At 60.5% G+C, this 17,283-nt stretch overlaps 2 protein-coding genes across 4 annotated transcripts in view; one reads left to right on the top strand and one right to left on the bottom strand.

Annotated features, from left to right (window-relative positions):
* Positions 1 to 529: 529 nt before the first annotated feature.
* N4BP3 (NEDD4 binding protein 3) lies at positions 530 to 12,510 on the bottom strand. Of its 3 annotated transcripts, XM_027606941.2 has the most exons (6): positions 12,285 to 12,510; positions 7,341 to 7,534; positions 6,665 to 7,015; positions 5,874 to 6,401; positions 5,265 to 5,519; positions 530 to 5,152 (listed from the first exon to the last, which is right to left on the bottom strand). In XM_027606941.2, the coding sequence occupies exons 3-6, from the start codon at positions 6,983 to 6,985 to the stop codon at positions 4,616 to 4,618; spliced, it is 1,641 nt and encodes a 546-aa protein (XP_027462742.2). In that variant the 5' UTR covers positions 6,986 to 7,015; positions 7,341 to 7,534; positions 12,285 to 12,510; the 3' UTR covers positions 530 to 4,615. The 3 variants fall into 3 exon arrangements, with proteins under 3 accessions (XP_027462742.2, XP_027462741.2, XP_027462743.2); XM_027606940.2 differs by lacking the exon at positions 7,341 to 7,534; XM_027606942.2 differs by lacking the exon at positions 7,341 to 7,534 and having other exon boundaries at positions 6,665 to 7,012.
* A 180-nt stretch (positions 12,511 to 12,690) lies between these two features.
* Positions 12,691 to 17,283, top strand: part of LOC113929117 (olfactory receptor 2L5-like) — an 85,483-nt gene continuing 80,890 nt past the window's right edge. Inside the window, exon 1 of the mRNA XM_027605755.1 lies at positions 12,691 to 12,917. The gene's annotated coding sequence lies outside the window, so the exon portion shown is untranslated. The remainder of the gene's footprint in view (positions 12,918 to 17,283) is intronic.

The following is a 17,283-nucleotide window of genomic DNA, read 5'->3' as shown; positions in this document are numbered from 1 at the left end:
AGATGGCAACAGCAGATGGGGCGTGTGGGTGGCTCAGTTAGTTAAGTGTCTGCCTTCAGCGCAGGTCATGATTTCCGGGGTCCTGGGATGGAGCCCCGCGTTGGGCTTCCTGCTCAGCAGGGACTCTGCTTCTCTAATAAATAAATAAAACCTAAAAAAAAAAAAAAGAAAAAGAAAAAGAAAAATGGCAAAAGCAGTGCCTCACAGCTAGTGTTGGGCCTTCTGAGTGTGGTCCTGAGACCACACACATAAAGCTAGCCCTGGTTCTGGCCCTCCCCTTTGGCTGCCTGAGGGACCCACTCACAGCCTGGTCTTCCTGTGCCAACTTACAGTCTGTCTAGGGGCTGCCTTGCCTCCCCTCAAACCCTTCTAGACAGGACCCTCCCACACCTCCGTGTGTTCAGTTCCAGGCTGATCCTGGATGCCCTTATCCCACCCTGCTCCTGAGGAAATCCCCCCAATTTCCCTTCCTCAGAGACCTTTATCCCTGCTAAAGAAAAAAGTACTCACGGCACTTGTCAAAGAGTGGTAAGGAAGACTTTATTCAAGAGGGGATATTGCAATGGGGGGTTTTGTAGTAGGGGAGAGAGAGTGGGCTCAACTCCAAATACAAGGAAAAGTAGAATTGATGGCCAAGGAGCAGGTGTGGGGGGTCAGTGGATGAGAAATTACTAAGAGGACACCTCCGGCGGCGGGAGGGGGGGGCAGCCAGGAGGTAGCCTGGCTAACTGTACCTCACAGGAGTCTTGCTGAAGGCAGGCCAAGCCATCACCTGGGGGATGGTGGAAGATGAAGAACCAGATTACATATGGAGGGGAGTCAGCTATGGAAGATGGGAATTCTGACTAAACGAACTTAGCAGGAATCTTGCTAGAACTGGACTGTAAAGGAGGGCTACCTTCCAAGGTCAGGAGCAAGAAGTTACAAGTGCTTGACCCAAGTCTGGTCAATCTTTGTCACACACACCTGCCCCCCACCCAAGGCACACCCCTCATCACCTGCGGTGAAAAGCGAAACAACTTTCCTCTGAATCCCATGGTACTCATGCCCCACCTCTCATGACCTATTTCACTTTTGTTTTGTTGCAAGAAATAGAACATTCTTCTTTTCTGAATCCGATATAGAGGGCTAAGCCCCACCTACTCGGGTGGTGAGTTACTCGGTCTGAATTGTCACTGTGAGGCATGCAGTCTTTGAAGAAAGGCTCCCTAATACCTATAGCCCCACCCCCACCCCGGTCTCAGAGAAATGTAATTTTCCATGCTCTGCTGACTTGCCACCACGGAGGCCCCTCCGTTGTCCCCTTGTGTGTATATGTTTGCATTCTTCTGGTCTGGTCACTACCACGGATGTATGTGTGTGGCTGTCTCCCTCCCCCCACAGGGAAGGGTCATGGGGGCAGAGAGGCCTTGACCACCATGGCTTCCTCATCTGAGATTCAGGTCTGGCCCTGAGGGAGGCATGTCATACCTCACTGGGCAGGAAGTGGTGACCAGCTCTGCAGCTCCAGTGCTTGGCCCAGGTGTCCGTGAATGGTGAATGAACACCCAGAGCTGGAGACCTCCCCACCCACGCCACTCCACCCCCAGCTTGAACCCACGCCAGTCAGGGAGAGGTCTGGTCCCTCTTGACTCCAAAGCCCCCCCCCGCCGCCCCAGTGCCTTCTGTGCTGGAGCCAGAGCAGGCTCTGAGGGTAAAAACAGAACACACAGCCCTGCCTGGCAATGCCCACAGCCCCGTGGAGAGAGACCGACAATGTCAGCAAATATACGGGTCTGTGGACACGAAGCGGGGGGTGGGGGGATGGGGTGGAATGCCCAGACAGTGCAGGGCATGAGTTCAAGGAAGGCTTTCTCGAGGAAGTAAGATCTGTGAGGAGGCTCTACCTGGAGGACGAGGGCCCAGAGGGCCTGTGAGGGGCTGCTGGGGTCAGAAAGGGCGCCATTATCAGGCTGTCAGATGCTCCAAGTGATAGACAAAGGGGGCCCAGGGAGCCACTGGAAGATGTGACACTCTGAGCTGAGAACAGGAGAGATCAGGGGCACAGAGTCCAGCTCGGGGAGCGGCCTCAGTTCTGGAGAATTGGCCTCCTGGGCCTAGTCTGCTGGGGGAAGGGGCCTCTGGGCAGCTGAGGGGCAGGCCCACGGGGCACAGGAGGGAGGGGCTGCTCCAGAGCAGGGGCCGCGGCCGTGGCACCTGTGATCGGCTGGTCCCAGAGCCACCCAGCCGGCTGGGGGACCTGGGAACTGGTTTGCCCAGCAGGGATCTGGTTCCCTCGGAGCCACCCCAGCTTCAGTTCTCTCTCGCGCCCTCCCCCTGCATCTGGGTCTGGCCCTGGTTTCTGGCAGAGCTGCCAAGTTTTGGTACCGCCCACCCACTCCCCGCTGGCTGTACTCGCCGGCCCAGCTCTCTAATTGCTGGGTGGGGAGCCCTTCCGCAGAGATGGTACACCGGAAGGTGGACCCCAGCCGCGGTGGGGCACATGGGCACCCGGGCACCCAGCCTGACCAGCTCCAGGTTGCAGGGAGGGAGTGACCCAGGCTTTAGGTCACTAGAGGGTCTGGAGGGTCACTGGCCCAGAGACCTTGGTTTGGAGGGATCTGTGAAACAGGTTCCAAGGCCTGTGGGAGACAGACCTGCTTAACTTGAGTGCTCCCAGTTTCCCTGCCCCGGCAGAGAACGCAGGCTCAGCTAGGCGTGGGGGTCTGTCCTGGCCACAGGCTTGACCCAAGCCTGGCCAGAGCCAAGAGGGGCTGGGCTGGGGCTGGAGGGAAGAAATGGAGCAGAAGGAACAGCCAGCAAGCAGCCCTCCCGGCCTCCCAACCCGGGAGCCCCAAACACACCCCCAGACACACCCACCACCCACAAGACAGCTCCACATGCACCTGCCACTTACATGGCCATAAACACACCATACCCACGGCAGACAACTCACACACCCCATTCTCCACCCTGAAAAGGCGGGGCATATCAGCGCATGCTCCACAGCCCCGTGGGTACCCGTACCCCAGCACAGCGACTCCACCAGGACCCACCTGCTGGGGCGTGAGGAGTGGCCAGGCATGGCCTGGGAAGGGGGAATCATGGGTGATGGGAGCAAACTGGGGTTTCTGCAGAGAACTTGTCAGAGGTTGCAGCTGCCCCATCAGGGCAGGGACTGGGAGGTCTGCGGGCTGGCTCCCCTGGAGCAGGGAGCACCATCTAATTCAACCCTGAGAGCCCACGCACCGAAGGCCTAACAGACAGGAGGTGCTCAATGGCCCAGCAGCAGTTACAGCGATGCGCCCATAAGGATGCTGAACTTTACTGCAAGGAGTGGTGACAGGCCACCTGCGTGCCAGACTAGGTCTGTGCTCTGGGCCACCCACCCAGGAGGGAGCAAAAGTCCAGAAGGGAAACCAGACTGCTGAGAGCCTAGGGGTGGGAGTAGGCTGGAGGGGTCTGAGGACCAGCCTGGGCTGAGACCAAGGGTCAGGGAGCCTGGTGTGGGGCTGGAGGTGGAGGGTTGCTTCCTCTCAGCACAGAGCTTTCCAGAATACAAATCAGATCACATCTCACCCCTGCTTAAAAATATCCCTTGGCCTTCCATTGCCTACAGGGAAATGGCCACATTCCCTGCTGCCCTGCAGGCCCTTTACCAAGTAACCAACTCACAAGCTTTCTCTGCCTGTTTCCTGCACCTTCCTGGGGCCTCCCATTCCTGTGGAGGGAGGGGTGCACCACAGGCAGACGGAAAGATGGGAGGTGCGTTCTGGGAGGGGCAGGGCCCTCCTGGAGCCTTTGGGTGCTCTAGGCGGAAGCTGTATTAGGCCAGCCCCAAACCCAGCAGGGGGCTGGGTACCCAGGGCCCAGAGTTCCTACCAAGAGAATGTTTCATGTTCTAGCCATGGCTTGGTTGACTGGCCCTTTTGCTTTTTTCTGGGTTCTCTGGCATTGTTCCTTCTGCAAAATCCCACTGGTGCTGAAGAAAGACATTTCAGCCCACACGGCAGCTAAGGAACCATGTAGTGCCGGGGCAAAAGGATTCCTCCACTCCCCAACACGCATGCCCAGCGGTTGCACACACGCGTGCACACACGCATGGGCACAGGGCACACCCTCCCACGGACCATGACCATGGAGGGGAGCTACAGCCCAGTCAAAGGGCCCCCGACGCCAACCATCCACAATCCTCTAGACTCAGGCCAGGGACAGGCCCAATGTAGCCTCTGGCGGGTGGGGGGGGGGGGGCTCCTTGTAGAAAATGTGGTTTTATTCTGCGGGAGGCCAGTGTTCCCATCCCAGCCTCCCTCCCTCATGCCCGCCCTTCTGCATCATGGGGCCCTCCATTCCCCAACCTCCTCCTCTGGGCCACCTCTCACTCCCGGGAGCGGGGCGGGGCCCCGCGAAGGGGCTCCTCTGCCTGGAAGACTTGCCCTGGCTCCTGCCGCCCTGGCAGCCTATCCAGCCCACGGCACCACGGGAGCCCTCCTCGCGGTGGGCCTCCCCACCCCTGGCCGGCCTCCGCAGCTTCTGCCACAGACCAGTGTAAGGAAGGAGCCGGCCATCACCTCGGGGCGGGCTGGTCCAGGCCATTTTTTCGGCGGTGCTCCTGCCGCCCGCTCAGCCGCTGGCCTCAGATCTTGGAGGACTCCAGCCGAGGGCTCCAGGGCGCCGGGGGCTCCCGCAGCGCCCGCAGCTCTTGTTCCAGCGCCTGGTTGCGGCGGTACATGTCCAGGTAGCCTCCCTGGATCTCCCGCTGGTAGCGCAGCACCCGTTCCTTCTCCTCCTGCCACGTCCGCCGCTCGCGCTCGAAGCACAGCGCCTGCTCCTGGGCGCGGAGCCGCTCCTGCACCAGCTGGGCCCTTAGCTGCTCGGCGCCCCCTCCGCCCCCTCCGGCCTCGCTGCCGCCCGCCTCGGCCAGCAGCCCCCTGCTCTTGCAGTCGTCCGTCTCACAGCTGCCCGGGCCTTCCTCCCGCGGGCCCGGCTCCCGCAGGCTCCGCACCGCCTGGCGCAGCTGGGCCAGTTCCGCGTCCTGCGCCTGCGCCTGCGCCCGGCTGCCCCGCAGCTGCGTCTTCAGGCTGAAGATCTCCGCCAGCTTCTGCGCCAGCTCCGCCTGGGCCTCCCGCAGCTGCTGCTTCAGGAGGCTGATCTCCGCTGTCTTCTGGCACACCTGCAGGGACACAGGATGGGCGAGAGCGGGTAAGGGCGGGGGGCGGGCGGCCGAGGACGCGACCGTCGGCGGCGGAGGGAACGGAAAGTTTATAGGATGCCTGGTCTCTCACCTCCCATCGGGCCTCCTCCTCGGGTCGGGCGCTAGGGTCGGCCTCTGGGAGGGCGCCGGGGGGCCGAGGCTCGGGGCCCAGGCCCTGCTGCAACCGCAGCTCTTTGCGCAGCCGCCGCTGCTCCTGCTGGGCCACGAAGAGCTGTAGCTGGAGGTTGCGCTCACTGCGCTCTGCCTTCTGAGCCACCTCGTGCAGCCGCTCCACGTATAGGCGCTTCAGCTCAGCCAGCCACAGCCGCTGGCGCTCCTCCAGCACCTGCCGAGGGCAAGAGGCGCCTGCCACGCTGGGAAATCCGCACACGGCCCCGCTCCCATAGCTAGACCCCTGCACAACACCCCAGCCGTGGCTGGAGGGGAAGTGTCCCCAGCACACGGCCCTCTCAGGGAGTCTCTCCTCCTCCCTTCCACCTAATTCCTGGCTAGCCAGGGCTGCCAGTGACACGACATCCCCATCCCGTGGGGGGCGGGGGACTAGATCACTTCCATCTTCCTTACTCTCTTGTGGCCAGAGACACGTAGGTGAGCTGGCTGGGGCCCCTCCAGTCTTCCCTGCACCCCAATGCCAAGGGGCAGAACAGGACCCCAGGGTGTGGAGGGGGGGCGCCCTCACCTGTGTGAAGGGGTTGGAGCCATCCTCATCACCAAGGCCCCTCTTGAGATCCTCACAGGTGTCAGGCAGCATGGCCACCACCTCCTCGGCGGTGGGGCAGGAGAACTCATAGGGGGGCGGTGGCTCAGGCAGGCAGCTCAGCATAGCCAGGGGCCCAGCCTCCTTGGGGACCCGTGAGGCCCGGTCCAGGGAGCCCCCTAGGTGGTTAATGTGGCCCAGCGAGGAGCTGAAGGGGCCTGGGCCGGTGCCAGGACTACGGCTGAAGCTGCCCCCGCTGGAGGAGTCGGACAGGCTGGGCTCGGGCTCGGGGCCACCCTCATCCAGGCTGAGGGCATGCAAGAGCTGGGCGCGGGCCTGTGCCTGGCTGGCCCGGGGCCCTGGGCTCAGTGGGGGGTGGCAGGCCAGTGTGTGCAGGCTGCCATTGCTGCGCCACAGCTTCTGGCCCTTGTGGGCCGCCAGGCTCTGCATGGACAGGAAGCCTTTCCCAGAGCCCGCCATGGGCTTGAACACCGATGGGCGGATGCGGCACTGCCGGGAAGAAAAAGGGCAGGTCTGAGGCCCCGGGCTGACTTCAGCTCTGCCCTCCGATGTCCCTACAGCCCCCTGGGATCCTCTCTGAGACTCTGGGGTGCATGTCCCCAGGGGTTGGTGACCTGTGACCAAGCTCAGGCCAGCCTACAGCAGGAGGGTCATGTCCCAGCCCCATCCAAGGACCCGGGTCTCCGAGGGGACCCCAAGCCCCCCCGATTCCCACCCTCCAACACTAGGGAGGGAAGTGGGCAGAGATGCACCTTGTCAAAGCGACCCCGCTCGGGCAGTGAAGTCTTGCTGAAGTCGCCAGCCCGAGGATGTTCCTGGTAGTAGAGGGTGGGGTAGTCAGCAGGCTCGTTCCGAGGGGCCCTCTTGGTGTTCTTGCCATCCTTCTTGGGGAGGTGCAGGTAGCTGAAGAGCTCACGCTGGCCCAAGCCCTTCCGGAGGAGCCCATCAGGCTGGCGGGAAGTCCGGGACCCCGCGAGTGCTGCCCGTAGCTCTTCAGGGGAGAAGTCCTGCCGTTCCAACAGGCTGCCCACGCTGCCCATGGCAATGCCGGCAGGGCCTGGGGCTGTGGCCATGAAGTTTCAACAGGGTGCAGGCAGCTGCTTCTGGGGATCGGGAGGCTCCATTAGGGGCAGGTGGGCACTTGCTGCCCAACTTCCCTGATCCCCTAAAACCAGGTACGTGTTCTCTGTGTCAGCTCCCTACCTGGCCCAGGCCCAGGAGGCAGCATGGGTCCTGGACAGAGTCCAGGACAGGATTCCTAGGCTGGCAAGAGAAAGGGGGTAGAGGCCCCCAAGCCACCAGCCTGGTGCCCCAGCTGCAGCTACGGGCCAGTGTGATTGGGGGACATGGGGCAATAGGCCCAAAGCAGTGGGACAGGGCCCCTCCCAGGACTGCGCCAGCTGAGGACTCAGGCTCTGTGTGACTGACCTTGTTCTCTCTCCTGCCAGGCTCCTCACCCAAATTGGAGGGGTGGCCTCTGGCTCCCCATTCCTTCTTTTTCTCCGAGGAGGGGAAAACCCAGTTCAGCCCCTCTTCCTGCAGTGGATCAGAGTTCTCCAAGGGAAGCACCTGGCATGGGTGGGGTTGGGGGCTGCAGTGGGAGGGACACAAACAGGAAGGGCCTAGGGGAGGAAGGATGGCGGGAACAATGGCCAGTTTCCGGAACAGGTGTTCACGAAGTCATAGGGGCAGCGGCGGGAGACAGAGGGAAGGGACAGTGGGAGCCTCTGCCACCCCAAAACCCACCACCGGAGGGGGGGTGTCCCAGATCTTGACCCAGCGTGGGGCCAATCACGTGTGGGCCCTAGCTTCCTTGAGCAGTCTTATCACTCAGGGATGCTGGGAGGATGGGCTGAGATAACAGGACAAAGGGTCCATCCAGTTCAGGGCCTGCCCCATAGCCAGGGTCAACACAGGCTGCCTGAAGCCGAGCTCAGCTGCTCAGACATGACCTCCTCCCAGGCAGGCAGCCCACAGACCAGGTTAGGGACCAACTCCCACCTGTGCTGAGATCACACCCTGGAGGGTGGGGCCTGGCCCTAGTTCCCCTCTGGATCCCCTGTCCAGCCCAGGGCTTGGCACATGGTAGATGTGCAGACAGGACCTGCCGAATGAGTGAATGCCACCTTCTTCTCTGCCTCCGCCCCCCCATGAGCAACTGCTCCCATTCCCATACAGACACCCAGCCGGCGTGCAGCAGCTGTGCGCCCCCCACCCACCCCAATTTGCTTCCGGGACACCCACTCCCACCTCAAACAATGGTCGTTAGGAGGCTCCATCTTCCTCAACCATTTCCAGGTTTTGTGTTTGTGGAAGACAAAGCTCTCCGGGAGTGGGAGGGATGGGGGGCAGGGCCCTGCTCCCCACCCCCACCCCGTGGCCAGCTAATAGCCTCTGAGGAGGTCACAGGGCACACAGGGTCGGGGGACTCATCCAGTTAAGGAATCATAGGTGCTGGCCACCTCCAGCAACACAGCCCTGCATAGGGGTCTGAGTATCATGATAGAGCTGTTGTTCCTCTTTGAAGGCAAGGGCACTGGGGCTTCCAAAGGTGAAGTGGCTTGCCCAAGGTCACAGAGCTGGTTGGAATGAGATGCCTGTGATCTCAGCAGGATGGCTGTTGAATGTTTAGGGGGGGCCCCGGGGAGGATGGGATGGCACCCACAGCCCAAAGGGTTAGAACTGAAGTATCTTGCCTCCCAATCTGACACCTCCTTACCATGACAGGCGAACCCAGTGACAGACACCCATTGTGTCTGAGCACACTCAGCTCTTGTCGCTGCTTCTCAGGGAGGTGGACAGCCAAGAACCCGGTCTCCAGCCCTGTCCTCCCACTGTCTCTCCATGGGGACCCGGCCACTATGGCTTCTCCCTTTGCCATGCCTCAGTTGTCCCATCTCTGAAGTGGGTGAGACTGCCTGCCCCATCTTCCTTTTGGGTTTCCATCACAGAGACAATGGAGGTGAAGGGTCTCAGGAACCAGAAGCCGAGTGCAAGCATGGGGGTGGGGATGGTGGCGGGGGTGCCGAATACGCCCACCTGCCCCCAAACACAGATCCTGACTTCCTGTCTCAGGGAGGGATAACAGGCACCCTTGGTTCCCCACAAAGGATCTCAGGTCCCAGGAGAGAGCCCTTGAACTAGAGGCAGTCATGGGCCAGAAGAGAACATACCTCCCCCCACAAACCGCAGTCCAGTCAGTGAGCAGCATGGTAGCTCCTGTGTTAGAGGACATAGCACGGACGGTCACATCCAACAGCACACAGTCACGGACAAGGTCACCCTCACAGCGCTGAGCACCCTCTGGGACACACACATGACATGCGAATGCTCTAGCACTACACTAGCAAGAAGACCCAGTTGTCCTACCAAGCCCCCAGGCTAGATGCAGAGAGGTGTGTGTGTGTGGGGGGGGGGGGGTGAAGGGCTTCTCTCCACGTGTGACCTAAGCAATTAGAAACAGTTGTGGAACTGGACGAAAGGGGACACAGACAGCCCCTTCCTTTTGTCTTTCCCCAAGGCCCTCGCCCTCCACCCAAACCTTCCTAGGTGACTTCTCAGGCTGTATTATCAGCTCTCCCAGCAGGGCTGAGGCCCCGGGCTTCTAGAAGGCTCCACGCTGCCCAGGTCGCAGTCTGGGGACAGTCCCTTTTCCTAAAGGGGTCCATCCCACCTCCCCTCAACACACACATTCCTTCCCCGTTGCTTGGAGGCCCAGGGACTGGCCTAATCAGGCCAGGGCAGCTGTGCAGGCTGGGCTGGAGAGGATCTGGTGGGGGAGGAGGGAGGGAGGCAAGTGCCTTGCCGCTCCTCTGGGAACAGCAGAGCAAAAAGCAGGGCCTCTTCCGAATGCCTCCAGGGGCTCCTCTGCCCAGAGCTCAGTACATGCCCTGAGGCTCAGAGCTCCGCACAGAGCTGAAACCCGCCCCAGCCTCCCCACCACCATGCTGGCTAGGTTTGGGCTGGGTCATATTCTGCACAGGACCCAGCTGGCCCCAACAGGACCCCTGAGCTCCTGTTCCCCAACCCCTGGCCCCAAGATTAGCCAGCAGCACTGAAAGCCCTGGACACAGAGGGGCATCTCTTTCGGATCAACCCTTGGTAGAGACAGGAACACGAGGCTAGGGAGCCACCCTGGCCATGAAACAGAGACAGGACACGCAGGGAAGCACCCTGGTGTCCGTTAGTCAGCCTGACACGGGGCTCACCCCAGGCTCACAACACCTGGGAATACTGACATCCTCCCCTTTGGAAGAGGAAACTGAGGCCCAGGAGGTAAAAGCACGTGCCTGAGGTCATGTTCAGCTGCACTGGAGAAAGTACACAGCTCCTCAGGTTTAGAAGCCCACCCTGATGGCTCAGTTGTTAAGCATCTGCCTTCTGCTCAGGTCGTGATCCCAGGGTCCTGGGCTCGAACCCCTGTCGGGCTACCTGATCAGTGGGGAGTCTGCTTCTCTCTCTGACTCTCCCCCTCCCCCCACCCACTTGTTCTCTCTCTCTCAAATAAATAAATAAATAAATAATCTTAAAACAAAAAAAGTGACTTAAAAAAAAAAAAAAAGAAGCCCACCCTGACCCCAGTGGGCCTCTCCTCTAGATTGGCCCCTCCAAGAGCATGTGGGCCTGAAGCTCCCAGTCCAGCCTTGGCTGTGGTTAGCCCCTCCAGAGCCCAGGCCCCAGGGGAGAGTCCCATCACCTGCTGGGGGATCAGCTTCACTGAAGGGAGTGTCTGCAGCTGCCCCTGAGGAATTGCGACTGGAATGTCCCAGCTCCAAAGGAGGGGCAGTGGGTGAGGGGGGCTCAGGGCCCTGATGGGAGAGGCGAGCATACCCCAGTTCCACCGAGACACCTGAAGAGGCAGAGCCCTGCATCTAACCCCAGAGGAGTGAGTCTTAGTATCACCACAGAGTCACATAGAGATGTATACCACTCCACAGTTCTCTGAGCCCTTTTATTTCATCATCTGAGCTCATCTCTATAACAGCCTAGTGAGGGGCAGGCAAGGAAACTGAAGCCCAGAAGCCAGTTGCCCAAGATCCCATAATGATGAACAATTCCAACTCCCTGGGCAAGGCCCTTCTCTACTGCTGTCCCAGCCAGGGGTCACCAGCTGCCTTCCATGGGCACACGCTGCAGTATATGTATGTCCGCCCAGCCCCCCACAGCTGCTTCCCCCAAGCGCATCTACAACCAGGCAGGTTTGGACCCCAGTCCCCTCAGCATGGAATTCCTCCTGCCTGCGCCTGGGTCAGAGAGAAATAGCGGAAGCATTGCTGCTTGGGGACTCGAGCCCTGGAAGCTGCTAGTTCTAGAGGTGGTGGCGAGAGCAGGCTGGCCGCATTCATTCAGTCTCGCACATACACACCCACACTCAGCCAGCCAGCAGGGGAGCCCTGCCCAGGAGGGCCCTGGGAGGAGGCTGATCACTGGGCCCAGGATGGCCTCCTGCCTCCGCTCCCTCCTTGGCTGAGCAGGGAGAGGGCACGGGGGCCAAGGTCGCAGGTCAGCCAGGCTAAGCCCCAGATGCAAATGAGGAGAGCCCCAATCTGCACTGGGGGCCTGGGTGCAGGGTGGGAGGCGACAGGTCCCAGCTCAGTCCTCTTTCCAGACACAGCCAGGGTCCTGATGTCGCCCTGGCCCCAGGCCGGCCCTCGCTTTGGCCAAAAGCTCTGGCCAGACTGGGATGGTGCTCCGGCCTCCAAGAACTGGTAGTGTGCCCACAGGACGGGGATCCCTGGTCTCTGGCAGCGGGCCGGCAGCTGCCGCCCTTACAGGACAGGAGACGGGAGCAGGAAGGGGGTATCCAGGAGGGGGCGGGAGAGGGGTCTTGTGGCGAAGGTGGAGGAACAGACGATGCTGGCATCCCCACGGAATTTCCCCGCCGGGAAGATTGTGGTGGAGGCGTGGGCTCCCCAGAACTGCGGGAGGTCCGCGAGCTACCTGGGGGGCGGGAGGGGGCGTCTCTTGCTGGCCCCTCCCTGGGCCTGCCCGGAGCAGCGGAGCCGGGGGGCCGAAGCCCGGGTCAGACTCCCGCGCCAAGGGCGCCTGCCCCACCTCAGCCGCGGCGCAGGGGTCCCGGGCCCTGCTCCGAGGAGAGCACATTTGCAGGGGTTGCAGAGAGCAGCGTGACCTGCCGCCTGCCCCTCCAGAGGAGCGTCGTGGTCGGTCCCTGATCCCGCGCCTCGGTGCTTCAGTGTCTGGAAACAGGGAGCACCTGGGCGCACACCGCACCCCGCCACCCCCGCCCACTTTTCAGACGGGCACCTCGCCGGCCAAGGGCTGCGGCTTGGCCAAGGTCGCCGGGAAAGCGAGACCTCGGCGGCCCGCCCCACCCCCGAGCCCAGTCCCCGGCCCCCGGCGCGTCGCACTTACCATGCTGGCGCCGCTCCGCGCCCCTCGCGCGCTACGGTTCCCTCGCAAGGATTCGAACCCTCCCTCCAGCCACCGGCTCCAGGCGAGACTGCGAGGCGGCTCGGAGCGGCCGGGCGGCGGACGCCGGGGAAAACGCGGCCGGGCGGGCGGGCGGGCGCCGGAGCCGGATTGGCGAGGGAGGGACGCGCGCTCCGCGGCGCTCGCTCGCCTGGCCCAGAGGCGGAGGGAAAACCCGGCCTGACTCACCGGCGCGCCGCCAGCCCAGGGACCGGCCGGGCCCCCGGATGTGGGGGGCGGGGACGGGGGGCAACCCCCGCCCAGCGCGAGCCAACCTGAGCCCCGCCCGGACTCGCCGCGCCAGCCCCGCCGCGGCCCGCCGAGGCGCCCCGCGCCCGAGCCGCCCGAGCTCCGCTGCCGGCTGCGCCCCGCGCCGCCGCCGCCCCCTGCGCGCCGCGCCGATCCCCGAAGGGTCGGCAGCCCCCCCGGCGCCGCCGACGTCCCCGAAGGGCGCCCTGCCCGCCCTGCTCCTCCTCCTCCTGGCCTCGCCCGCCCCTCTCGGTTTCCAGAACTCGGCAGCTCCCGGGGAGGCGCGTTGCGTCCATCACCTCCCAGATCCTCGCCGCCTCCTCTTAGGTAAGCATTATTACCGGTTCGGAGGTGGAGCAAAATAGTACTCCGAGAGATGGAGAGATAGACCCGAGGTCTCTGGCTCCTGAGCGACTGAATTCGGCGCTAAGCATTTTATTTTTATTTATTTTTTGCCGCCAGAGCCTTCTAGGGGCAGCAAGTTCAGATGCCTTCAGGGGCCAGACAAATAATGTGAGTCAAACGGTTGTAAGACAATGCAGGAGAGATGGAGACAGACAGAGATGGACACTTGAAGGTATCCAGATTCAAGCAGTGAAAGTGCGTGTATTCCTCAAAAAGTTAAACCTAGTCATCCTATGACCCAGCAATTCTACTCCTAGGTATATATCCCCAAAATTGAAAACAGGGACCCAGGCAAGTGTTTGTACTCGAATGTTTGCCGCCCGACTCTTCACAGTAGCCAAAGGTGGGCGACAAGATCCAAATTGCCCATCCAGTGATGAATGGATAAACACACTGCGGTATATCAATGCGATGGAATAGTATTCAGCCATAAAAAAGAACGAAGTGGTCATACCTGCTACAACATGGATGAGCCTCCAAAAAAATGAGGCTAAGTGCAATGAACCAGACACAAAAGGCCCCCTGTGGTAAGATTCCACTTAGATGAGGTAGGTAAATCCAGAGAGATATGAAGCAGATTAGTGCCAGAGGCTGTAGGGAGAGAAAATGAGGAATGACTGCTTAATGGGCATGGAGTTTCCTTTTGGGATGAGGAAATGTTTTGGAACCAGAGAGAGGTGGTGGTTGCACAACCTTGTGAATGTACTAGATGCCTTTGAACTGTATACTTGAAAATGGTTGATTTTATGGTGTGGGAATTTTACCACAATGAAGAAGAGAAATTGTGTCCCCATGGATCATTCTGGGCCCATGGGTCACCAATTTGCAACCCCTTGTCTTTAGTGCTGTCCTTACCCATTTGCTAACGATGGAAGTGCCAAACTTAAGGGGACTCAGCTCTAAGAAGACTCTCTACTACTCTGGATGTTAGCCCTCGAGGAGCACCTCAGTCTGGTGGGGTTACTCGCTGGGACAGATGAAGGTTCAGCACAAGGACACGCTTCACCTTTCGGGGGACCCGAGGAAAGGCCTCATTGGGGAGATGGATTTTGAGGTGGTACTTGACGGATGGGAAGCATTTCCATGGAGCAAGGGCCTCACCGTGGTCAGGAGCCTCTAGCTGGAGAAGGCAGGGCACATTCCGGGGAATGCAAGCTCATTAATTAGAAATAGGTGCTGGAGGGTGCCTGGGTGGCTCAGTTGGTTAAGAGACTGCCTTCGGCTCAGGTAATGATCCTGGAGTCCCAGGATCGAGTCCCACATCAGGCTCCCTGCTCAGCGGGGGGTCTGCTTCTCCCTCTGACCCTCTTCCCTCTCATGCTCTCTGTCTCTCATTCTCTCTCTCTCAAATAAATAAATAAAATCTTAAAAAAAATAAAGAAATAGGTGCTGGAGAGGGTGGCGCCTGGGTGGCTCAGTTGGTTAAGCCTCTGATTCTTGATTTCGGCTCAGGTCATGATCTCAGGGTCCTGGGATGGAGCCCCTAGTTGGGGCTTGCTTTGTCTCCCTCTTCCTCTGCCCTTCCCCCTGCTCATGCTCTCTCTCTTTCAAATAAATAAATAAATCTTAAAAAAAAAAAAAAAAAAAAAAAACAACTATGTGCCAGGAGCTTCTGAGGTGTTGAGAGAGGGAGGTGTGAGGACCAAGCTGGACTTTCGGGTATTGTGTACCCAGGCCCTGTGTAGAGGTCAAGGCAGGGAGGCTGGACTATAGGGATCTCAGGGAACAGAAACAGCGACGCGGGTCGCCTGGGTGGCTCAGTCAGTTAAGCGTCAGCCTTCTGCTCAGGTCGTGATCCCGGGGTCCTGGGATTGAGCTCCGCCCCTCGGGCTCCCTGCTCTGCGGGGAGCCTGCTTCTCCCTCTCCCTCTGTTGTTCCCCTGCTTGTGCCCTCTCTCTCTGTCAAATAGATTTTTTAAAAAAATTAAAAAAAGAAAAGAAAAGAAACAGCCACAGAAGGCAGGGGCAGTGGGGAGAGGAAGAGATGGAGAAGATTCATGAGATAGTTTGAATGCAGAATTGTCTTGTTTTGGCAAGAAATTACATGAGGAGAAGGTGGGGCATCAAAGATAAGTTTTGGTGAAAACTCAGATTCACCCCCTCCCCTTTTTGTTGTTACAAACATGGCAACTTATCCAAGATCGTGACCCCCGAGTCCAATGTTCTTTCCCTGCACCAGGCTGCCAGAGGGAGGCAGGAGGGGAAGGATGTGCAGTGTTTTGGAACCTCCCAACAGGAGGGGTGTTTAGCACCGGGAGGGGAGGGGAGAAGGGCAGGAGGGTCCTGGCTGAACGGAATCCCTAGAAAGCGCTCCTGCAGCAAAGAAGGGCAACTTGCAGAGCAGAGGCCTGTTGAACCTGTTGAACTTCTCTGAAGAGGGCTGGGTGCAGAGTGCAGGGGGCTGGAGCCGGTGGGGGTGGGGGGGGGCAGGTGCACCAGAGCAGCCTGGCTCTATCCCTCTAGCAGAGCCCTCGGTCAAAGAAACAAAACTGTCCATGCCCTCTCCAGCCTGGACGAGGCTGTCTGTCTCCCACCTCTTGCACGGGCTCTGTGCTCCAGGCTGCCAAGAACACCCCACACCACCACCACTCCTCCCTGGAAGTTGGGAAGCCGGCCTGGCAGATGCTCCTTCCTGCCTGGCTTCTCTGAGCCTTTGGAGTTTGTCCTGCTCGCCCCCCGCCCCCCCCCCCCCGCCATGGGGAGTGTGGGGGCCCAAGGGGACCAGCTGCCCCAGGGGAGAGGCAGCTTTGGTCCCAGTCCAAAGAGTGCCTCCTTGTCCACCTCCACATACCCTGTGCCCTTCACCTTTCTGCCCTCCTGCCCAGATTCACAAGCACATACCTTAGGGCATAAACCATAGAGCGTTCACATTGTACCCTTGGGTCCCTTCTGTCCAACCTCCTCTGATGGAAAAACTCCCCCAAAACACACATCAGAGCTAGTTCCTGGCAGAGCTGGCCCTGGGAGCTGGGTCTCTTGCCTCCTAGCCTGCCAGGTTCAGCCACAACGCCCAGATGCCAAGGCCTGAGGCCCTGAGGGCACCAGGCCAGGAGAAAGGAAGCAAGCTCCGTGGCTGCAACCACTTCTGGAATCAGCTGACCTTGGACCATTTACTTTCTGTCTGTGCACCTCTGTTTTCTCATCTCAAACAAGGGGCTCGTGTGAAATAATGTCTGCAAAGCATGCAACGCGGCTCCTGGCAGATGGTAGGCATCTGAACATGTTAGTTTGTCCTTCTCCCTTCTGATGGGAAAAGGAGGAAAGGTTGTCAGAAGGACAGAATGCTTCTTGGAGCCCGTCTTGAAGTGGCTGGCCCCCACCCAGCGTGCACTTGTGGTGCCTCGGGTCTGTCTCCCTGGGCGAGGATGTGCATGAGACTGACCGGGACTCTAACATCCAGGAGCCGCTCGTGAAACCTCGGAATGGTCCCCTTGACTCTGGCTGCCCAGGCTCCCAGCTGTCGCCCACCCTGCCCCAGAGGGTGCATCCCAGCCCACGCATTCCGTCCCCAGTCTCCCCTGCTGGAGCGGTGGCATCCCTAGCTTCAGGACCGGTCCTGCACCTCCTTCGGGCCCGACCCCTGCCCCGGCCCGCCCGGTGTGCCTCTGCCCTGGGGGCTGCCTCAGTGTCCTCATCTGTACACGCCAGTCTTGGGGAGAATGCATTAAGGGCACCAACTGTGTCCCTCCTCCCACCCCCGCCCCCATCCGCTGTTACTGTGGCAACACGAGTTGCAGTGCAGATTGGTGGCTCATCTGTCACCCTCAGGAGACAGCAAGCCCCGAACACACAGCGACCGGCCTCCAGTCTATGTCCAGACTCCCCCAGGGCCTCCTCCAGGACCTGACGGTTGGCTGGATTCAGCTCCAACACACCGTCTGCAAAAAAGCCACTTTGTGGCATTGCGACTGTTGGGGTCAAGCTGGTAGGACCAAGTGCGGCTGCCCTGCCACTGCATCCAGGGAGACGTACCCCCCACCCTGGGGTGAAAGTGGACTTCCGGGACCTGGACGGCCCTCCCTGAGTCACCCGTGCTGGGGAGGAGCCTTTATTCACCCCTGCTGCCTGCCCTCCCCCAGTGACCGGGGCAGCCCCAGGCTGCGGGTTAGGGTGGAAGCTAAGAGCTGCCAGGGCTTGCTCAGGTGCCTGTCCTGGGGCAGAGAGCTCAGACCTGCAGGAGCCAGCTGGGACTGCAGTGCCAACGCCGCCCCATGTCGAGGCCGCCCGGCTGGCCCACTGGCGGGTCCCCAGAAACCTGGCCCCAGGCCCGGCTGCCACCCGCATGGAGC

The sequence above is a fragment of the Zalophus californianus genome, chromosome 5 (assembly GCF_009762305.2).
Source record: "Zalophus californianus isolate mZalCal1 chromosome 5, mZalCal1.pri.v2, whole genome shotgun sequence".
In the NCBI taxonomy this organism is placed as follows: Eukaryota; Metazoa; Chordata; class Mammalia; order Carnivora; family Otariidae; genus Zalophus; species Zalophus californianus.
Note: the sequence above shows the minus strand (reverse complement) of the source record. Positions and strands in the feature narration are given on the sequence as shown.

What these genes read in the sequence shown, in the direction of transcription:
- N4BP3 (XM_027606941.2), bottom strand. Translation starts at nt 6,985, where the DNA reads ATGGCCACAGCCCCAGGCCCTGCCGGCATTGCCATGGGCAGCGTGGGC. An exon ending in GCTCCAACCCCTTCACACAG is followed by an intron (nt 5,520 to 5,873) that starts GTGAGGGCGCCC and finishes TGCCCTCGGCAG; the next exon opens with GTGCTGGAGGAGCGCCAGCG. An exon ending in AGGAGGAGGCCCGATGGGAG is followed by an intron (nt 5,153 to 5,264) that starts GTGAGAGACCAG and finishes GTGTCCCTGCAG; the next exon opens with GTGTGCCAGAAGACAGCGGA.